This window comes from Ciona robusta, chromosome 10 (assembly GCF_009617815.1).
Source record: "Ciona robusta chromosome 10, ASM961781v2".
Classification (NCBI taxonomy): domain Eukaryota; kingdom Metazoa; phylum Chordata; class Ascidiacea; order Phlebobranchia; family Cionidae; genus Ciona; species Ciona robusta.
The window spans coordinates 6,338,868-6,357,421 of NC_143244.1; the positions used below are offsets into that span (position 1 = coordinate 6,338,868).

Below are 18,554 nucleotides of genomic sequence, written 5' to 3' on the forward strand. Positions count from 1 at the left end.
TTTTTGTTATCATTTAAAGCTATGATGGTATAGTTTTGTATTAACTACATATAAACAAGTGGGGCTGTAAACATTAGCATCACCCAATTTATATTGAAAAAAATACTTAACTTTTTTAAAATGCAGTAATACCTTTTTTTCTTTTAAAATACCGGACCTTTAATGAAGTGATTGCATTAATGTAATATACTTCGGCTCTACTTAAACCGTCTATGTAAAACAAAGAATATTTCACATTTAAATCTAAACTGGGTTGCTATAACTAATAATATCACATTTCTTTCAAAAGTTTAGGTAAAAAGTCAGCTGGGACAATCATAGCCTTACACCTATGAGTAGATGAAGCTAATAACACCCATATCACTTATTCAGTTTATTTCAACTGAATGTTGTATGTTTATTTAGGAATAAGTACAAAGCAATTTTATAGGTTAACCTATTTTTTCTAGGTTTCTCTGCCATGCGATGATGTTACAACAAGTATTGTAGAATCTGCATTAGTTGATGTAATGCATGATAAAGAATCTACTAATTTTTTCAATGATGTTATCGATATTCCAAGTCCTCCATTGCAACCAAAAATCGATCCAACAATTGCAGAATTCGCACCCACGCCTGTGGTAATAGAGGATGAAGTACCATGCTTTGTTCCAACACCAGAACAACCATTCATTGATGCACCAGTTCCAAAATTCACCCCAACACCAACATACATTGATGGTGAAGTACCAAGCTTTGTCTTACCACCAGAACAACCATTCATTGATGCACCAGTTCCAAAATTTACACCAACACCAGTTAATACCTTTGTTCCAGAAGTTGGAGTCGATATTCCACAAGCCATCCCTACTGGTTTTGGACCAAAACCAGTTGTTGAAATGTTTGAAGAAGGTTATCTCTCTCCTATTGAGAAGTTCTCACCTGAACCTTGCATTGATATTGCTGTTCCATCACCAACATCATTTGCTCCTGAACCTTGTGTAGACACATTTATTCCTTCACCTGCTCCATTTGCTCCTGTTCCATGTGTTGATACTTTCGTACCAACTGTAGGAAAGGCTGTTCCACAACCATCAGAAGAATATTACCCAACACCAGAACAATATGGTCCAGTTCCATGCGTTGACACCTTTGTACCAACTGTAGGAAAGGCTGTTCCACAACCATCTGGAGAATATTACCCAACACCAGAACAGTATGGTCCAGCTCCATGCGTTGACACCTTCGTACCAACCATAGGAAAGGCCAATCCACAACCATCAGGAAAATATTTCGCAACACCAGAACAACCATTCATTGATGCACCAGTTCCAAACTTCACTCCAACACCAACCTACATTGATGGTGAAGTACCTTGTGTGGACACATTTATTCCTTCACCTGCTTCATTTGCTCCTGTGCCTTATGTTGATACTATCGTACCAACTGTAGGAAAGGCTGTTCCACAACCATCAGGAGAATATTACCCAACACCAGAACAACCATTCATTGATGCACCAGTTCCAAAATTCACACCAACACCAACATTCATTCATACTGAAGCACCATGCTTTGTTCCAACACCAGAACAACCATTCATTAATGCGCCAGTACCAAAATTCACCCCAACACCAACATTTATTAATGATGAAGTACCATGCTTTGTTCCAACACCAGAACAACCATTCATTGATGCGCCAGTACCAAAATTTACACCAACACCAGTTAATACCTTTGTTCCAGAAGTTGGAGTCGATATTCCACAACCTATCCCAACCGGTTTTGGACCAAAACCAGTTGTTGAAATGTTTGAAGAAGGTTATCTCTCTCCTAATGAGAAGTTCTCACCTGAACCTTTCATTGACGTTGCTGTTCCATTACCAACTCCATTTGCTCCTGAACCTTGTGCAGACACATTTATTCCTTCACCTGCTTCATTTGCTCCTGTTCCATGCATTGATACCTTTGTACCAACCGAAGGAAAGGCTGTTCCACAACCATCTGGAGAATATTACCCAACACCAGAACAATATGGTCCAGTTCCATGCGTTGATACCTTCGTACCAACTGTAGGAAAGGCTGTTCCATCAGGAGAGTATTACCCAACACCAGAACAATATGGTCCAGCTCCATGCGTTGATACCTTCGTACCAACTGTAGGAAAGGCTGTTCCATCAGGAGAGTATTACCCAACACCAGAACAATATGGTCCAGTTCCATGCGTTGACACCTTCGAACCAACTGTAGGAAAGGCTGTTCCACAACTATCAGGAGAGTATTACCCAACACCAGAACAATATGGTCCAGTTCCATGCGTTGATACCTTTGTACCAACTGTAGGAAAGGCTGTTCCACAACCATCTGGAGAATATTACCCAACACCAGAACAATATGGTCCAGTTCCATGCGTTGACACCTTCGTACCAACTGTAGGAAAGGCTGTTCCACAACCATCTGGAGAATATTACCCAACACCAGAACAATATGGTCCAGTTCCATGCGTTGACACCTTCGTACCAACTGTAGGAAAGGCTGTTCCACAACCATCAGGAGAATATTACCCAACACCAGAACAGTATGGTCCAGCTCCATGCGATGACACCTTCGTACCGACCATAGAAAAGGCCAATCCACAACCATCAGGAAAATATTTCGCAACACCAGAACAACCATTCGTTGATGCACTAGTTCCAAAATTCACACCAACACCAACAGTCATTCATACTGAAGCACCATGCTTTGTTCCAACACCAGAACAACCATTCATTGATGCGCCAGTACCAAAATTTACACCAACACCAGTTAATACTTTTGTTCCAGAAGTTGGAGTCGATATTCCACAACCTATCCCAATTGGATTTGGACCAAAACCAGTTGTTGAAATGTTTGAAGAAGGTTATCTCTCTCCTATTCAGAAATTCTCACCTGAACCTTCCATTGACGTTGCTGTTCCATCACCAACTCCATTTGCTCCTGAACCTTGTGCAGACACATTTATTCCTTTACCTGCTTCATTTGCTCCTGTTCCATGCATTGATACCTTTGTACCAACCGAAGGAAAGGCTGTTCCACAACCATCTGGAGAATATTACCCAACACCAGAACAATATGGTCCGGCTCCATGCATTGACACCTTTGTACCAACTGTAGGAAAGGCTGTTCCACAACCATCAGGAGAATATTACCCAACACCAGAACAATATGGTCCAGCTCCATGCATTGATACCTTCGTACCAACTGTAGGAAAGGCTGTTCCACAACCATCTGGAGAATATTACCCAACACCAGAACAATATGGTCCAGCTCCATGCATTGATACCTTCGTACCAACTGTAGAAAAGGCTGTTCCACAACCATCAGGAGAATATTACCCAACACCAGAACAATATGGTCCAGTTCCATGCATTGATACCTTCGTACCAACTGTAGGAAAGGCTGTACCACAACCATCTGGAGAATATTACCCAACACCAGAACATCCATTCATTGATACACCAGTTCCAAAATTCACCCCAACACCAACATACATTGATGGTGAAGAACCTTGTGTAGACACTTTTGTTCCTTCACCTGCTCCATTTGCTCCTGTTCCATGTGTTGATACCTTCGTACCAACTGTCGGAAATGCTGTACCACAACCATCTGGAGAATATTACCCAACACCAGAACAATATGGTCCAGTTCCATGCGTTGACACCTTCGTACCAACTGTAGGAAAGGCTGTACCACAACCATCAGGAGAATATTACCCAACACCAGAACAATATGGTCCAGTTCCATGCGTTGATACCTTTGTACCAACTGTAGGAAAGGCTGTTCCACAACCATCTGGAGAATATTACCCAACACCAGAACAATATGGTCCAGTTCCATGCGTTGACACCTTCGTACCAACTGTAGGAAAGGCTGTACCACAACCATCAGGAGAATATTACCCAACACCAGAACAATATGGTCCAGTTCCATGCGTTGATACCTTTGTACCAACTGTAGGAAAGGCTGTTCCTCAACCATCAGATGAATATTACCCAACACCAGAACAATATGGTCCAGTTCCATGCGTTGACACCTTTGTACCAACTGTAGGAAAGACTGTTCCACAACCATCTGGAGAATATTACCCAACACCAGAACAATATGGTCCAGCTCCATGCATTGACACCTTCGTACCAACTGTAGGAAAGGCTGTTCCACAACCATCTGGAGAATATTACCCAACACCGGAACAATATGGTCCAGCTCCATGCGTTGACACCTTCGTACCAACTGTAGCAAAGGCTGTTCCACAACCATCAGGAGAATATTACCCAACACCAGAACAATATGGTCCAGCTCCATGCGTTGATACCTTCGTACCAACTGCAGGAAAGGCTGTTCCACAACTATCAGGAGAGTATTACCCAACACCAGAACAATATGGTCCAGTTCCATGCGTTGATACCTTTGTACCAACTGTAGGAAAGGCTGTTCCACAACCATCTGGAGAATATTACCCAACACCAGAACAATATGGTCCAGTTCCATGCGTTGACACCTTCGTACCAACTGTAGGAAAGGCTGTTCCACAACCATCTGGAGAATATTACCCAACACCAGAACAATATGGTCCAGTTCCATGCGTTGACACCTCCGTACCAACTGTAGGAAAGGCTGTTCCACAACCATCAGGAGAATATTACCCAACACCAGAACAGTATGGTCCAGCTCCATGCGATGACACCTTCGTACCGACCATAGGAAAGGCCAATCCACAACCATCAGGAAAATATTTCGCAACACCAGAACAACCATTCGTTGATGCACTAGTTCCAAAATTCACACCAACACCAACATTCATTCATACTGAAGCACCATGCTTTGTTCCAACACCAGAACAACCATTCATTGATGCGCCAGTACCAAAATTTACACCAACACCAGTTAATACTTTTGTTCCAGAAGTTGGAGTCGATATTCCACAACCTATCCCAATTGGATTTGGACCAAAACCAGTTGTTGAAATGTTTGAAGAAGGTTATCTCTCTCCTATTCAGAAATTCCCACCTGAACCTTCCATTGACGTTGCTGTTCCATCACCAACTCCATTTGCTCCTGAACCTTGTGCAGACACATTTATTCCTTTACCTGCTTCATTTGCTCCTGTTCCATGCATTGATACCTTTGTACCAACCGAAGGAAAGGCTGTTCCACAACCATCTGGAGAATATTACCCAACACCAGAACAATATGGTCCGGCTCCATGCATTGATACCTTTGTACCAACTGTAGGAAAGGCTGTTCCTCAACCATCAGATGAATATTACCCAACACCAGAACAATATGGTCCAGTTCCATGCGTTGACACCTTCGTACCAACTGCAGGAAAGGCTGTTCCACAACCATCAGGAGAATATTACCCAACACCAGAACAATATGGTCCAGTTCCATGCGTTGATACCTTTGTACCAACTGTAGGAAAGGCTGTTCCTCAACCATCAGATGAATATTACCCAACACCAGAACAATATGGTCCAGTTCCATGCGTTGACACCTTCGTACCAACTGCAGGAAAGGCTGTTCCACAACCATCAGGAGAATATTACCCAACACCAGAACAATATGGTCCAGTTCCATGCGTTGACACCTTCGTACCAACTGTAGGAAAGGCTGTTCCACAACCATCAGGAGAATATTACCCAACACCAGAACAATATGGTCCAGTTCCATGCGTTGATACCTTCGTTCCAACCATAGGAAAGGCTGTTCCACAACCATCTGGAGAATATTACCCAACACCAGAACAATATGTTCCGGCTCCATGCATTGATACCTTTGTACCAACTGTAGGAAAGGCTGTTCCACAACCATCAGGAGAATATTACCCAACACCAGAACAATATGGTCCAGTTCCATGCGTTGATACCTTCGTTCCAACCATAGGAAAGGCTGTTCCACAACCATCTGGAGAATATTACCCAACACCAGAACAATATGTTCCGGCTCCATGCATTGATACCTTTGTACCAACTGTAGGAAAGGCTGTTCCACAACCATCAGGAGAATATTACCCAACACCAGAACAATATGGTCCAGTTCCATGCCTTGATAACTATGTTCCAGAAGTTGGAGTCGGTGTTCCTCAACCCATCCCTACTGGTTTTGGCCCAAAACCGGTTGTTGAAATATTTGAAGAAGGTTATCTCTCTCCTAACAAAAAATTCTCACCTGAACCTTGCATTGAAATTGCTGTTTCATCACCAACACCACTTGCTCCTGAACCTTGTGTAGACACATTTATTCCATCACCTGCTCCATTTTCTCCAGTTCCATGCGTTGATACCTTTGTACCAACCTTAGAAAAGACTGTTCCACAACCATCTGGAGAATATTACCCAACACCAGAACAGTATGGTCCAGTTCCATGCATTGACACCTTCGTACCAACTGTAGGAAAGGCTGTTCTACAACCATCTGGAGAATATTACCCAACACCAGAACAATATGGTCCAGTTCCATGCGTTGACACCTTCGTACCAACTGTAGGAAAGGCTGTTCCACAACCATCAGGAGAATATTACCCAACACCAGAACAATATGGTCCAGTTCCATGCGTTGATACCTTCGTTCCAACCATAGGAAAGGCTGTTCCACAACCATCTGGAGAATATTACCCAACACCAGAACAATATGGTCCAGTTCCATGCCTTGATAACTATGTTCCAGAAGTTGGAGTCGGTGTTCCTCAACCCATCCCTACTGGTTTTGGCCCAAAACCGGTTGTTGAAATATTTGAAGAAGGTTATCTCTCTCCTAACAAAAAATTCTCACCTGAACCTTGCATTGAAATTGCTGTTCCATCACCAACACCACTTGCTCCTGAACCTTGTGTAGACACATTTATTCCATCACCTGCTCCATTTTCTCCTGTTCCATGTGTTGACACCTTCGTACCAACTGTAGGAAAGGCTGTATCACAACCATCAGGAGAATATTACCCAACACCAGAACAACCATTTATTGATGCACCTCCATGTTTACCTGATATTGTACCTAACTTTTCATATGCTGTTGTTAAAGAAGAAGCAATGTGCACAGATTCAGCTGGTAAGGAAAGGTCTTACGGAGAATGTTGGTGGAAAAACGGTGATCCATGTGAAATATGTACTTGCTTTGATAAGAATGAAATACGTTGCACAACCAGAGAATGTAAAGAAGCACCAATCTGCCTCTCTGGCCATCGAAGAATAGAAGAAAAATCTGATTCTTGTTGCATTTCCTACCGCTGTATTGAAGGTACACAATCTATCATTTGTAACTACAATACTTAAATCATTTTTTACCTGCATTACCACTAGATCAAGTCAAACAAGGAAGACTTTTTAATATATTTTTTCTAGCTTAGTCTATTCACTAATTTACTTTTTCTTTAGAATCCTGTGATGAAACAACATGTCCGAATGAACCACCAAAATGTCAATATTTTGAACAGCTTGTTGTTACACCAATAGATGAATGTTGTGCATCATATGAATGTAAATGCGATTCAAAGAAATGTATGAAACTAGGAAATCCTGCCTGTCCAAAAGGAAGCATGAGAGTCGAGTTAAACCCCGAGAGCTGTTGTCCGGTTGGAAAATGTGTTGATATAACAAATGTGAAACCAAATTACGTTACCACTCCAGAGATTTTTGTGTCATGCGTTGATACTTTTGCACCAACCGAAGGAAAGGCTGTTCCACAACCATCTGGAGAATATTACCCAACACCAGAACAATATGGTCCAGTTCCATGCGTTGACACCTTCGTACCAACTGTAGGAAAGGCTGTTCTACAACCATCTGGAGAATATTACCCAACACCAGAACAATATGGTCCAGTTCCATGCGTTGACACCTTCGTACCAACTGTAGGAAAGGCTGTTCCACAACCATCTGGAGAATATTACCCAACACCAGAACAATATGGTCCAGTTCCATGCCTTGATAACTATGTTCCAGAAGTTGGAGTTGGTGTTCCTCAACCTATCCCTACTGGTTTTGGCCCAAAACCGGTTGTTGAAATATTTGAAGAAGGTTATCTCTCTCCTAACAAAAAATTCTCACCTGAACCTTGCATTGAAGTTGTTATACCACCACCAACTCCATTTGCTCCCGAACCTTGTGTAGACACATTTATTCCATCACATGCTCCATTTGCTCCTGTTCCATGTGTTGATACCTTCGTACCAATTGTAGGAAAGGCTGTACCACAACCATCTGGAGAATATTACCCAACACCAGAACAATATGGTCCAGTTCCATGCGTTGACACCTTCGTACCAACTGTAGGAAAAGCTGTTCCACAACCATCTGGAGAATATTACCCAACACCAGAACAATATGGTCCAGTTCCATGCGTTGACACCTTCGTACCAACTGTAGGAAAGGCTGTTCTACAACCATCTGGAGAATATTACCCAACACAAGAGCAATATGGTCCAGTTCCATGCGTTGACACCTTCGTACCAACTGTAGGAAAGGTTGTTCCACAACCATCTGGAGAATATTACCCAACACCAGAACAATATGGTCCAGTTCCATGCGTTGACACCTTCGTACCAGCTGTAGGAAAGGCTGTTCCACAACCATCTGGAGAATATTACCCAACACCAGAACAATATGGTCCAGTTCCATGCGTTGATACCTTCGTACCAACTGTAGGAAAATCTGTTCCACAACCATCTGGAGAATATTACCCAACACCAGAACAATATAGTCCAGTTCCATGCGTTGACACCTTCGTACCAACTGTAGGAAAGGTTGTTCCACACTCATCTGGAGAATATTACCCAACACCAGAACAATATGGTCCAGTTCCATGCGTTGACACCTTCGTACCAACTGTAGGTAAGGCTGTTCCACAACCATCTGGAGAATATTACCCAACACCAGAACAATATGGTCCAGTTCCATGCGTTGACACCTTCGTACCAACTGTAGGAAAGGCTGTTCCACAACCATCAGGAGAATATTACCCAACACCAGAACAATATGGTCCAGCTCCATGCGTTGATACCTTCGTACCAACTGCAGGAAAGGCTGTGCCACAACCATCTGGAGAATATTACCCAACACCAGAACAGTATGGTCCAGTTCCATGCGTTGACACCTTCGTACCAACTGTAGGAAAGGATGTTCTACAACCATCTGGAGAATATTACCCAACACCAGAACAATATGGTCCAGTTCCATGCGTTGACACCTTCGTACCAACTGTAGGAAAGGCTGTTCCACAACCATCTGGAGAATATTACCCAACACCAGAACAATATGGTCCAGTTCCATGCGTTGACACCTTCGTACCAACTCTAGGAAAGTCTGTTCCACAACCATCAGGAGAATATTACCCAACACCAGAACAATATGGTCCAGCTCCATGCGTTGACACCTTCGTACCAACTGTAGGAAAGGCTGTTCCACAACCATCTGGAGAATATTACCCAACACCAGAACAATATGATCCAGTTCCATGCGTTGACACTTTCGTACCAACTGTAGGAAAGGCTGTGCCACAACCATCAGAAGAATTTTACCCAACACCAGAACTGTATGGTCCAGTTCCATGCCTTGATAACTATGTTCCAGAAGTTGGAGTCGGTGTTCCTCAACCCATCCCTACTGGTTTTGGCCCAAAACCGGTTGTTGAAATATTTGAAGAAGGTTATCTCTCTCCTAACAAAAAATTCTCACCTGAACCTTGCATTGAAGTTGTTATACCACCACCAACTCCATTTGCTCCCGAACCTTGTGTAGACACATTTATTCCATCACCTGCTCCATTTGCTCCTGTTCCATGTGTTGATACCTTCGTACCAACTGTTGGAAAGGCTGTTCCATCAGGAGAATATTACCCAACACCAGAACAATATGGTCCAGTTCCATGTGTTGATACCTTCATACCAACCATAGGAAAGGCTGTACCACAACCATCAGGAGAATATTACCCAACACCAGAACAATATGGTCCAGTTCCATGCGTTGACACCTTCGTACCAACTGTGGGAAAGGCTGTTCCACAACCATCTGGAGAATATTACCCAACACCAGAACAATATGGTCCAGTTCCATGCGTTGACACCTTCGTACCAACTGTGGGAAAGGCTGTTCCACAACCATCTGGAGAATATTACCCAACACCAGAACAATATGGTCCAGTTCCATGCCTTGATAACTATGTTCCAGAAGTTGGAGTCGGTGTTCCTCAACCCATCCCAACTGGTTTTGGCCCAAAACCGGTTGTTGAAATATTTGAAGAAGGTTATCTCTCTCCTAATAAAAAATTCTCACCTGAACCTTGCATTGAAGTTGTTATACCACCACCAACTCCATTTGCTCCAAAACCTTGTGTAGACACATTTATTCCATCACCTGCTCCATTTGCTCCTGTTCCAATCGTTGATACCTTCGTACCAACCATAGGAAAGGCTGTACCACAACCATCAGGAGGATATTACCCAACACCAGAACAATATGGTCCAGTTCCATGCGTTGACACCTTCGTACCAACTGTAGGAAAGGCTGTTCCACAACCATCTGGAGGAGAATATTACCCAACACCAGAACAATATGGTCCAGTTCCATGCGTTGATGCCTTCGTACCAACTGTAGGAAAGGCCGTTCCACAACAATCTGGAGAATATTACCCAACACCAGAACAATATGGTCCAGTTCCATGCGTTGACACCTTTGTACCAACTGTAGGAAAGGCTGTTCCACAACCATCTGGAGAATATTACCCAACACCAGAACAATATGGTCCAGTTCCATGCGTTGATGCCTTCGTACCAACTGTAGGAAAAGCTGTACCACAACCATCTGGAGAATATTACCCTACACCAGAACAATATGGTCCAGTTCCATGCGTTGATACCTTCGTACCAACTGTAGGAAAAGCTGTACCACAACCATCTGGAGAATATTACCCAACACCAGAACAATATGGTCCAGTTCCATGCGTTGACACCTTCGTACCAACTGTAGGAAAATCTGTTCCACAACCATCTGGAGAATATTACCCAACACCAGAACAATATGGTCCAGTTCCATGCGTTGATGCCTTCGTACCAACTGTAGGAAAGGCCGTTCCACAACAATCTGGAGAATATTACCCAACACCAGAACAATATGGTCCAGTTCCATGCGTTGACACCTTTGTACCAACTGTAGGAAAAGCTGTACCACAACCATCTGAAGAATATTACCCAACACCAGAACAATATGGTCCAGTTCCATGCGTTGACACCTTCGTACCAACTGTAGGAAAGGCTGTTCCACAACCATCTGGAGAATATTACCCAACACCAGAACAATATGGTCCAGTTCCATGCGTTGACACCTTCGTACCAACTGTAGGAAAAGCTGTTCCACAACCATCTGGAGAATATTACCCAACACCAGAACAATATGGTCCAGTTCCATGCGTTGACACCTTTGTACCAACTGTAGGAAAAGCTGTTCCACAACCATCTGGAGAATATTACCCAACACCAGAACAATATGGTCCAGTTCCATGCGTTGACACCTTCGTACCAACTGTAGGAAAGGCTGTTCCACAACCATCTGGAGAATATTACCCAACACCAGAACAATATGGTCCAGTTCCATGCGTTGACAACTTCGTACCAACTGTAGGAAAAGCTGTTCCACAATCATCTGGAGAATATTACCCAACACCAGAACAATATGGTCCAGTTCCATGCGTTGACACCTTCGTACCAACTGTAGGAAAGGCTGTTCCACAACCATCTGGAGAATATTACCCAACACCAGAACAATATGGTCCAGTTCCATGCGTTGACACCTTCGTACCAACTATAGGAAAGGCTGTTCCACAACCATCTGGAGAATATTACCCAACACCAGAACAATATGGTCCAGTTCCATGCCTTGATAACTATGTTCCAGAAGTTGGAGTTGGTGTTCCTCAACCCATTCCTACTGGTTTTGGCCCAAAACCGGTTGTTGAAATATTTGAAGAAGGTTATCTCTCTCCTAACAAAAAGTTCTCACCTGAACCTTGCATTGAAGTTGTTATACCACCACAAACTCCATTTGCTCCCGAACTTTGTGTAGACACATTTATTCCATCACCTGCTCCATTTGCTCCTGTTCCATGTGTTGATACCTTCGTACCAACTGTAGGAAAGGCTGTACCACAACCATCTGGAGAATATTACCCAACACCAGAACAATATGGTCCAGTTCCATGCGTTGACACCTTCGTACCAACTGTAGGAAAGGCTGTTCCACAACCATCTGGAGAATATTACCCAACACCAGAACAATATGGTCCAGTTCCATGCGTTGACACCTTCGTACCAACTGTAGGAAAGGCTGTGCCACAACCATCTGGAGAATATTACCCAACACCAGAACAATATGGTCCAGTTCCATGCCTTGATAACTATGTTCCAGAAGTTGGAGTTGGTGTTCCTCAACCCATCCCTACTGGTTTTGGCCCAAAACCGGTTGTTGAAATATTTGAAGAAGGTTATCTCTCTCCTAACAAAAAATTCTCACCTGAACCTTGCATTGAAGTTGTTATACCACCACCAACTCCATTTGCTCCCGAACCTTGTGTAGACACATTTATTCCATCACCTGCTCCATTTGCTCCTGTTCCATGTGTTGATACCTTCGTACCAACTGTCGGTAAGGCTGTACCACAACCATCTGGAGAATATTACCCAACACCAGAACAATATGGTCCAGTTCCATGCGTTGACACCTTCGTACCAACTGTAGGAAAAGCCTTACCACAACCATCTGAAGAATATTACCCAACACCAGAACAATATGGTCCAGTTCCATGCGTTGACACCTTCGTACCAACTGTAGGAAAGGGTGTTCCACAACCATCTGGAGAATATTACCCAACACCAGAACAATATGGTCCAGTTCCATGCGTTGACACCTTCGTACCAACTGTAGGAAAGGCTGTTCCACAACCATCTGGAGAATATTACCCAACACCAGAACAATATGGTCCAGTTCCATGCGTTGACACCTTCGTTCCAACTGTAGGAAAGGCTGTTCAACAACCATCTGGAGAATATTACCCAACACCAGAACAATATGGTCCAGTTCCATGCGTTGACACCTTCGTTCCAACTGTAGGAAAGGCTGTTCAACAACCATCTGGAGAATATTACCCAACACCAGAACAATATGGTCCAGTTCCATGCGTTGACACCTTCGTACCAACTGTAGGAAAGGCTGTTCCACAACCATCTGGAGAATATTACCCAACACCAGAACAATATGGTCCAGTTCCATGCGTTGACACCTTCATACCAACTGTAGGAAAGGCTGTACCACAACCATCTGGAGAATATTACCCAACACCAGAACAATATGGTCCAGTTCCATGCGTTGACACCTTCGTACCAACTGTAGGAAAGGCTGTTCCACAACCATCTGGAGAATATTACCCAACACCAGAACAATATGGTCCCGTTCCATGCGTTGACACCTTCGTACCAACTGTAGGAAAGGCTGTACCACAACCATCAGGAGAATATTACCCAACACCAGAACAATATGGTCCAGTTCCATGCGTTGACACCTTCGTACCAACTGTAGGAAAGGCTGTTCCACAACCATCTGGAGAATATTACCCAACACCAGAACAATATGGTCCAGTTCCATGCCTTGATAACTATGTTCCAGAAGTTGGAGTTGGTGTTCCTCAACCCATTCCTACTGGTTTTGGCCCAAAACCGGTTGTTGAAATATTTGAAGAAGGTTATCTCTCTCCTAACAAAAAATTCTCACCTGAACCTTGCATTGAAGTTGTTATACCACCACCAACTCCATTTGCTCCCGAACCTTGTGTAGACACATTTATTCCATCACCTGCTCCATTTGCTCCTGTTCCATGTGTTGATACCTTCGTACCAACTGTAGGAAAGGCTGTTCCACAACCATCTGGAGAATATTACCCAACACCAGAACAATATGGTCCAGTTCCATGCGTTGACACCTTCGTACCAACTGTAGGAAAGGCTGTTCCACAACGATCTGGAGAATATTACCCAACACCAGAACAATATGGTCCAGTTCCATGCGTTGACACCTTCGTTCCAACTGTAGGAAAGGCTGTTCCACAACCATCTGGAGAATATTTCCCAACACCAGAACAATATGGTCCAGTTCCATGCGTTGACACCTTCGTTCCAACTGTAGGAAAGGCTGTTCCACAACCATCTGGAGAATATTACCCAACACCAGAACAATATGGTCCAGTTCCATGCCTTGATAACTATGTTCCAGAAGTTGGAGTTGGTGTTCCTCAACCCATTCCTACTGGTTTTGGCCCAAAACCGGTTGTTGAAATATTTGAAGAAGGTTATCTCTCTCCTAACAAAAAGTTCTCACCTGAACCTTGCATTGAAGTTGTTATACCACCACAAACTCCATTTGCTCCCGAACTTTGTGTAGACACATTTATTCCATCACCTGCTCCATTTGCTCCTGTTCCATGTGTTGATACCTTCGTACCAACTGTAGGAAAGGCTGTACCACAACCATCTGGAGAATATTACCCAACACCAGAACAATATGGTCCAGTTCCATGCGTTGACACCTTCTTACCAACTGTAGGAAAGGCTGTTCCACAACCATCTGGAGAATATTACCCAACACCAGAACAATATGGTCCAGTTCCATGCGTTGACACCTTCGTACCAACTGTAGGAAAGGCTGTTCCACAACCATCTGGAGAATATTACCCAACACCAGAACAATATGGTCCAGTTCCATGCGTTGACACCTTCGTACCAACTGTAGGAAAAGCTGTTCCACAACCATCTGGAGAATATTACCCAACACCAGAACAATATGGTCCAGTTCCATGCGTTGACACCTTCGTACCAACTGTAGGAAAAGCTGTTCCACAACCATCTGGAGAATATTACCCAACACCAGAACAATATGGTCCAGTTCCATGCGTTGACACTTTCGTACCAACTGTAGGAAAGGCTGTTCCACAACCATCTGGAGAATATTACCCAACACCAGAACAATATGGTCCAGTTCCATGCGTTGACACCTTCGTACCAACTGTAGGAAAAGCTGTTCCACAACCATCTGGAGAATATTACCCAACACCAGAACAATATGGTCCAGTTCCATGCGTTGACACCTTCGTACCAACTATAGGAAAGGCTGTTCCACAACCATCTGGAGAATATTACCCAACACCAGAACAATATGGTCCAGTTCCATGCGTTGACACCTTCGTACCAACTGTAGGAAAGGGTGTTCCACAACCATCTGGAGAATATTACCCAACCCCAGAACAATATGGTCCAGTTCCATGCGTTGACACCTTCGTACCAACTGTAGGAAAGGCTGTTCCACAACCATCTGGAGAATATTACCCAACACCAGAACAATATGGTCCAGTTCCATGCGTTGACACCTTCGTTCCAACTGTAGGAAAGGCTGTTCAACAACCATCTGGAGAATATTACCCAACACCAGAACAATATGGTCCAGTTCCATGCGTTGACACTTCGTTCCAACTGTAGGAAAGGCTGTTCAACAACCATCTGGAGAATATTACCCAACACCAGAACAATATGGTCCAGTTCCATGCGTTGACACCTTCGTTCCAACTGTAGGAAAGGCTGTTCAACAACCATCTGGAGAATATTACCCAACACCAGAACAATATGGTCCAGTTCCATGCGTTGACACCTTCGTACCAACTGTAGGAAAGGCTGTACCTCAACCATCTGGAGAATATTACCCAACACCAGAACAATATGGTCCAGTTCCATGCGTTGACACTTCGTACCAACTGTAGGAAAGGCTGTTCCACAACCATCTGGAGAATATTACCCAACACCAGAACAATATGGTCCCGTTCCATGCGTTGACACCTTCGTACCAACTGTAGGAAAGGCTGTACCACAACCATCAGGAGAATATTACCCAACACCAGAACAATATGGTCCAGTTCCATGCGTTGACACCTTCGTACCAACTGTAGGAAAGGCTGTTCCACAACCATCTGGAGAATATTACCCAACACCAGAACAATATGGTCCAGTTCCATGCCTTGATAACTATGTTCCAGAAGTTGGAGTTGGTGTTCCTCAACCCATTCCTACTGGTTTTGGCCCAAAACCGGTTGTTGAAATATTTGAAGAAGGTTATCTCTCTCCTAACAACAAATTCTCACCTGAACCTTGCATTGAAGTTGTTATACCACCACCAACTCCATTTGCTCCCGAACCTTGTGTAGACACATTTATTCCATCACCTGCTCCATTTGCTCCTGTTCCATGTGTTGATACCTTCGTACCAACTGTAGGAAAGGCTGTACCACAAACATCTGGAGAATATTACCCAACACCAGAACAATATGGTCCAGTTCCATGCGTTGACACCTTCGTACCAACTGTAGGAAAGGCTGTTCCACAACGATCTGGAGAATATTACCCAACACCAGAACAATATGGTCCAGTTCCATGCGTTGACACCTTCGTTCCAACTGTAGGAAAGGCTGTTCCACAACCATCTGGAGAATATTACCCAACACCAGAACAATATGGTCCAGTTCCATGCGTTGACACCTTCGTACCAACTGTAGGAAAAGCTGGTCCACAACCATCTGGAGAATATTACCCAACACCAGAACAATATGGTCCAGTTCCATGCGTTGACACCTTCGTACCAACTGTAGGAAAGGCTGTTCCACAACCATCTGGAGAATATTACCCAACACCAGAACAATATGGTCCAGTTCCATGCGTTGACACCTTCGTACCAACTGTAGGAAAAGCAGTTCCACAACCATCTGGAGAATATTACCCAACACCAGAACAATATGGTCCAGTTCCATGCGTTGACACCTTCGTACCAACTGTAGGAAAGGCTGTTCCACAACCATCTGGAGAATATTACCCAACACCAGAACAATATGGTCCAGTTCCATGCGTTGACACCTTCGTACCAACTGTAGGAAAGGCTGTTCCACAACCATCTGGAGAATATTACCCAACACAGAACAATATGGTCCAGTTCCATGCGTTGACACCTTCGTACCAACTATAGGAAAGGCTGTTCCACAACATCTGGAGAATATTACCCAACACCAGAACAATATGGTCCAGTTCCATGCCTTGATAACTATGTTCCAGAAGTTGGAGTTGGTGTTCCTCAACCCATCCCTACTGGTTTTGGCCCAAAACCGGTTGTTGAAATATTTGAAGAAGGTTATCTCTCTCCTAACAAAAAATTCTCACCTGAACCTTGCATTGAAGTTATAATACCACCAAACTCCATTTGCTCCCGAACCTTGTGTAGACACATTTATTCCATCACCTGCTCCATTTGCTCCTGTTCCATGTGTTGATACCTTCGTACCAACTGTCGGAAAGGCTGTACCACAACCATCTGGAGAATATTACCCAACACCAGAACAATATGGTCCAGTTCCATGCGTTGACACCTTCGTACCAACTGTAGGAAAAGCCTTACCACAACCATCTGAAGAATATTACCCAACACCAGAACAATATGGTCCAGTTCCATGCGTTGACACCTTTGTACCAACTGTAGGAAAGGGTGTTCCACAACCATCTGGAGAATATTACCCAACACCAGAACAATATGGTCCAGTTCCATGCGTTGACACCTTCGTACCACTGTAGGAAAGGCTGTTCACAACCATCTGGAGAATATTACCCACCAGAACAATATGGTCCAGTTCCATGCGTTGACACTTCGTTCCAACTGTAGGAAAGGCTGTTCAACAACCATCTGGAGAATATTACCCAACACAAGAACAATATGGTCCAGTTCCATGCGTTGACACCTTCGTTCCAACTGTAGGAAAGGCTGTTCAACAACCATCTGGAGAAAATTACCCAACACCAGAACAATATGGTCCAGTTCCATGCGTTGACACCTTCGTACCAACTGTAGGAAAGGCTGTTCCACAACCATCTGGAGAATATTACCCAACACCAGAACAATATGGTCCAGTTCCATGCGTTGACACCTTCGTACCAACTGTAGGAAAGGCTGTACCACAACCATCTGGAGATATTACCCAACACCAGAACAATATGGTCCAGTTCCATGCGTTGACACCTTCGTACCAACTGTAGGAAAGGCTGTTCCACAACCATCTGGAGAATATTACCCAACACCAGAACAATATGGTCCGTTTCATGCGTTGACACCTTCGTACCAACTGTAGGAAAGGCTGTACCACAACCATCAGGAGAATATTACCCAACACCAGAACAATATGGTCCAGTTCCATGCGTTGACACCTTCGTACCAACTGTAGGAAAGGCTGTTCCACAACCATCTGGAGAATATTACCCAACACCAGAACAATATGGTCCAGTTCCATGCCTTGATAACTATGTTCCAGAAGTTGGAGTTGGTGTTCCTCAACCCATTCCTACTGGTTTTGGCCCAAAACCGGTTGTTGAAATTTTGAAGAAGGTTATCTCTCTCCTAACAAAAAATTCTCACCTGAACCTTGCATTGAAGTTGTTATACCACCACCAACTCCATTTGCTCCCGAACCTTGTGTAG

General features: G+C 43.8%; 1 protein-coding gene across 1 annotated transcript in view; it reads left to right on the forward strand.

Annotated features, from left to right (window-relative positions):
• The window catches only part of LOC149730132 (uncharacterized), a 30,322-nt gene extending 14,529 nt beyond the window's left edge, over positions 1-15,793 (forward strand). Inside the window, exons 31-32 of the mRNA XM_089887437.1 lie at positions 450-7,251; positions 7,389-15,793. Coding sequence (XP_089743563.1) covers positions 450-7,251; positions 7,389-15,526 — 14,940 coding nt within the window. The 3' untranslated portion in view covers positions 15,527-15,793. The remainder of the gene's footprint in view (positions 1-449; positions 7,252-7,388) is intronic.
• Positions 15,794-18,554: the final 2,761 nt, after the last annotated feature.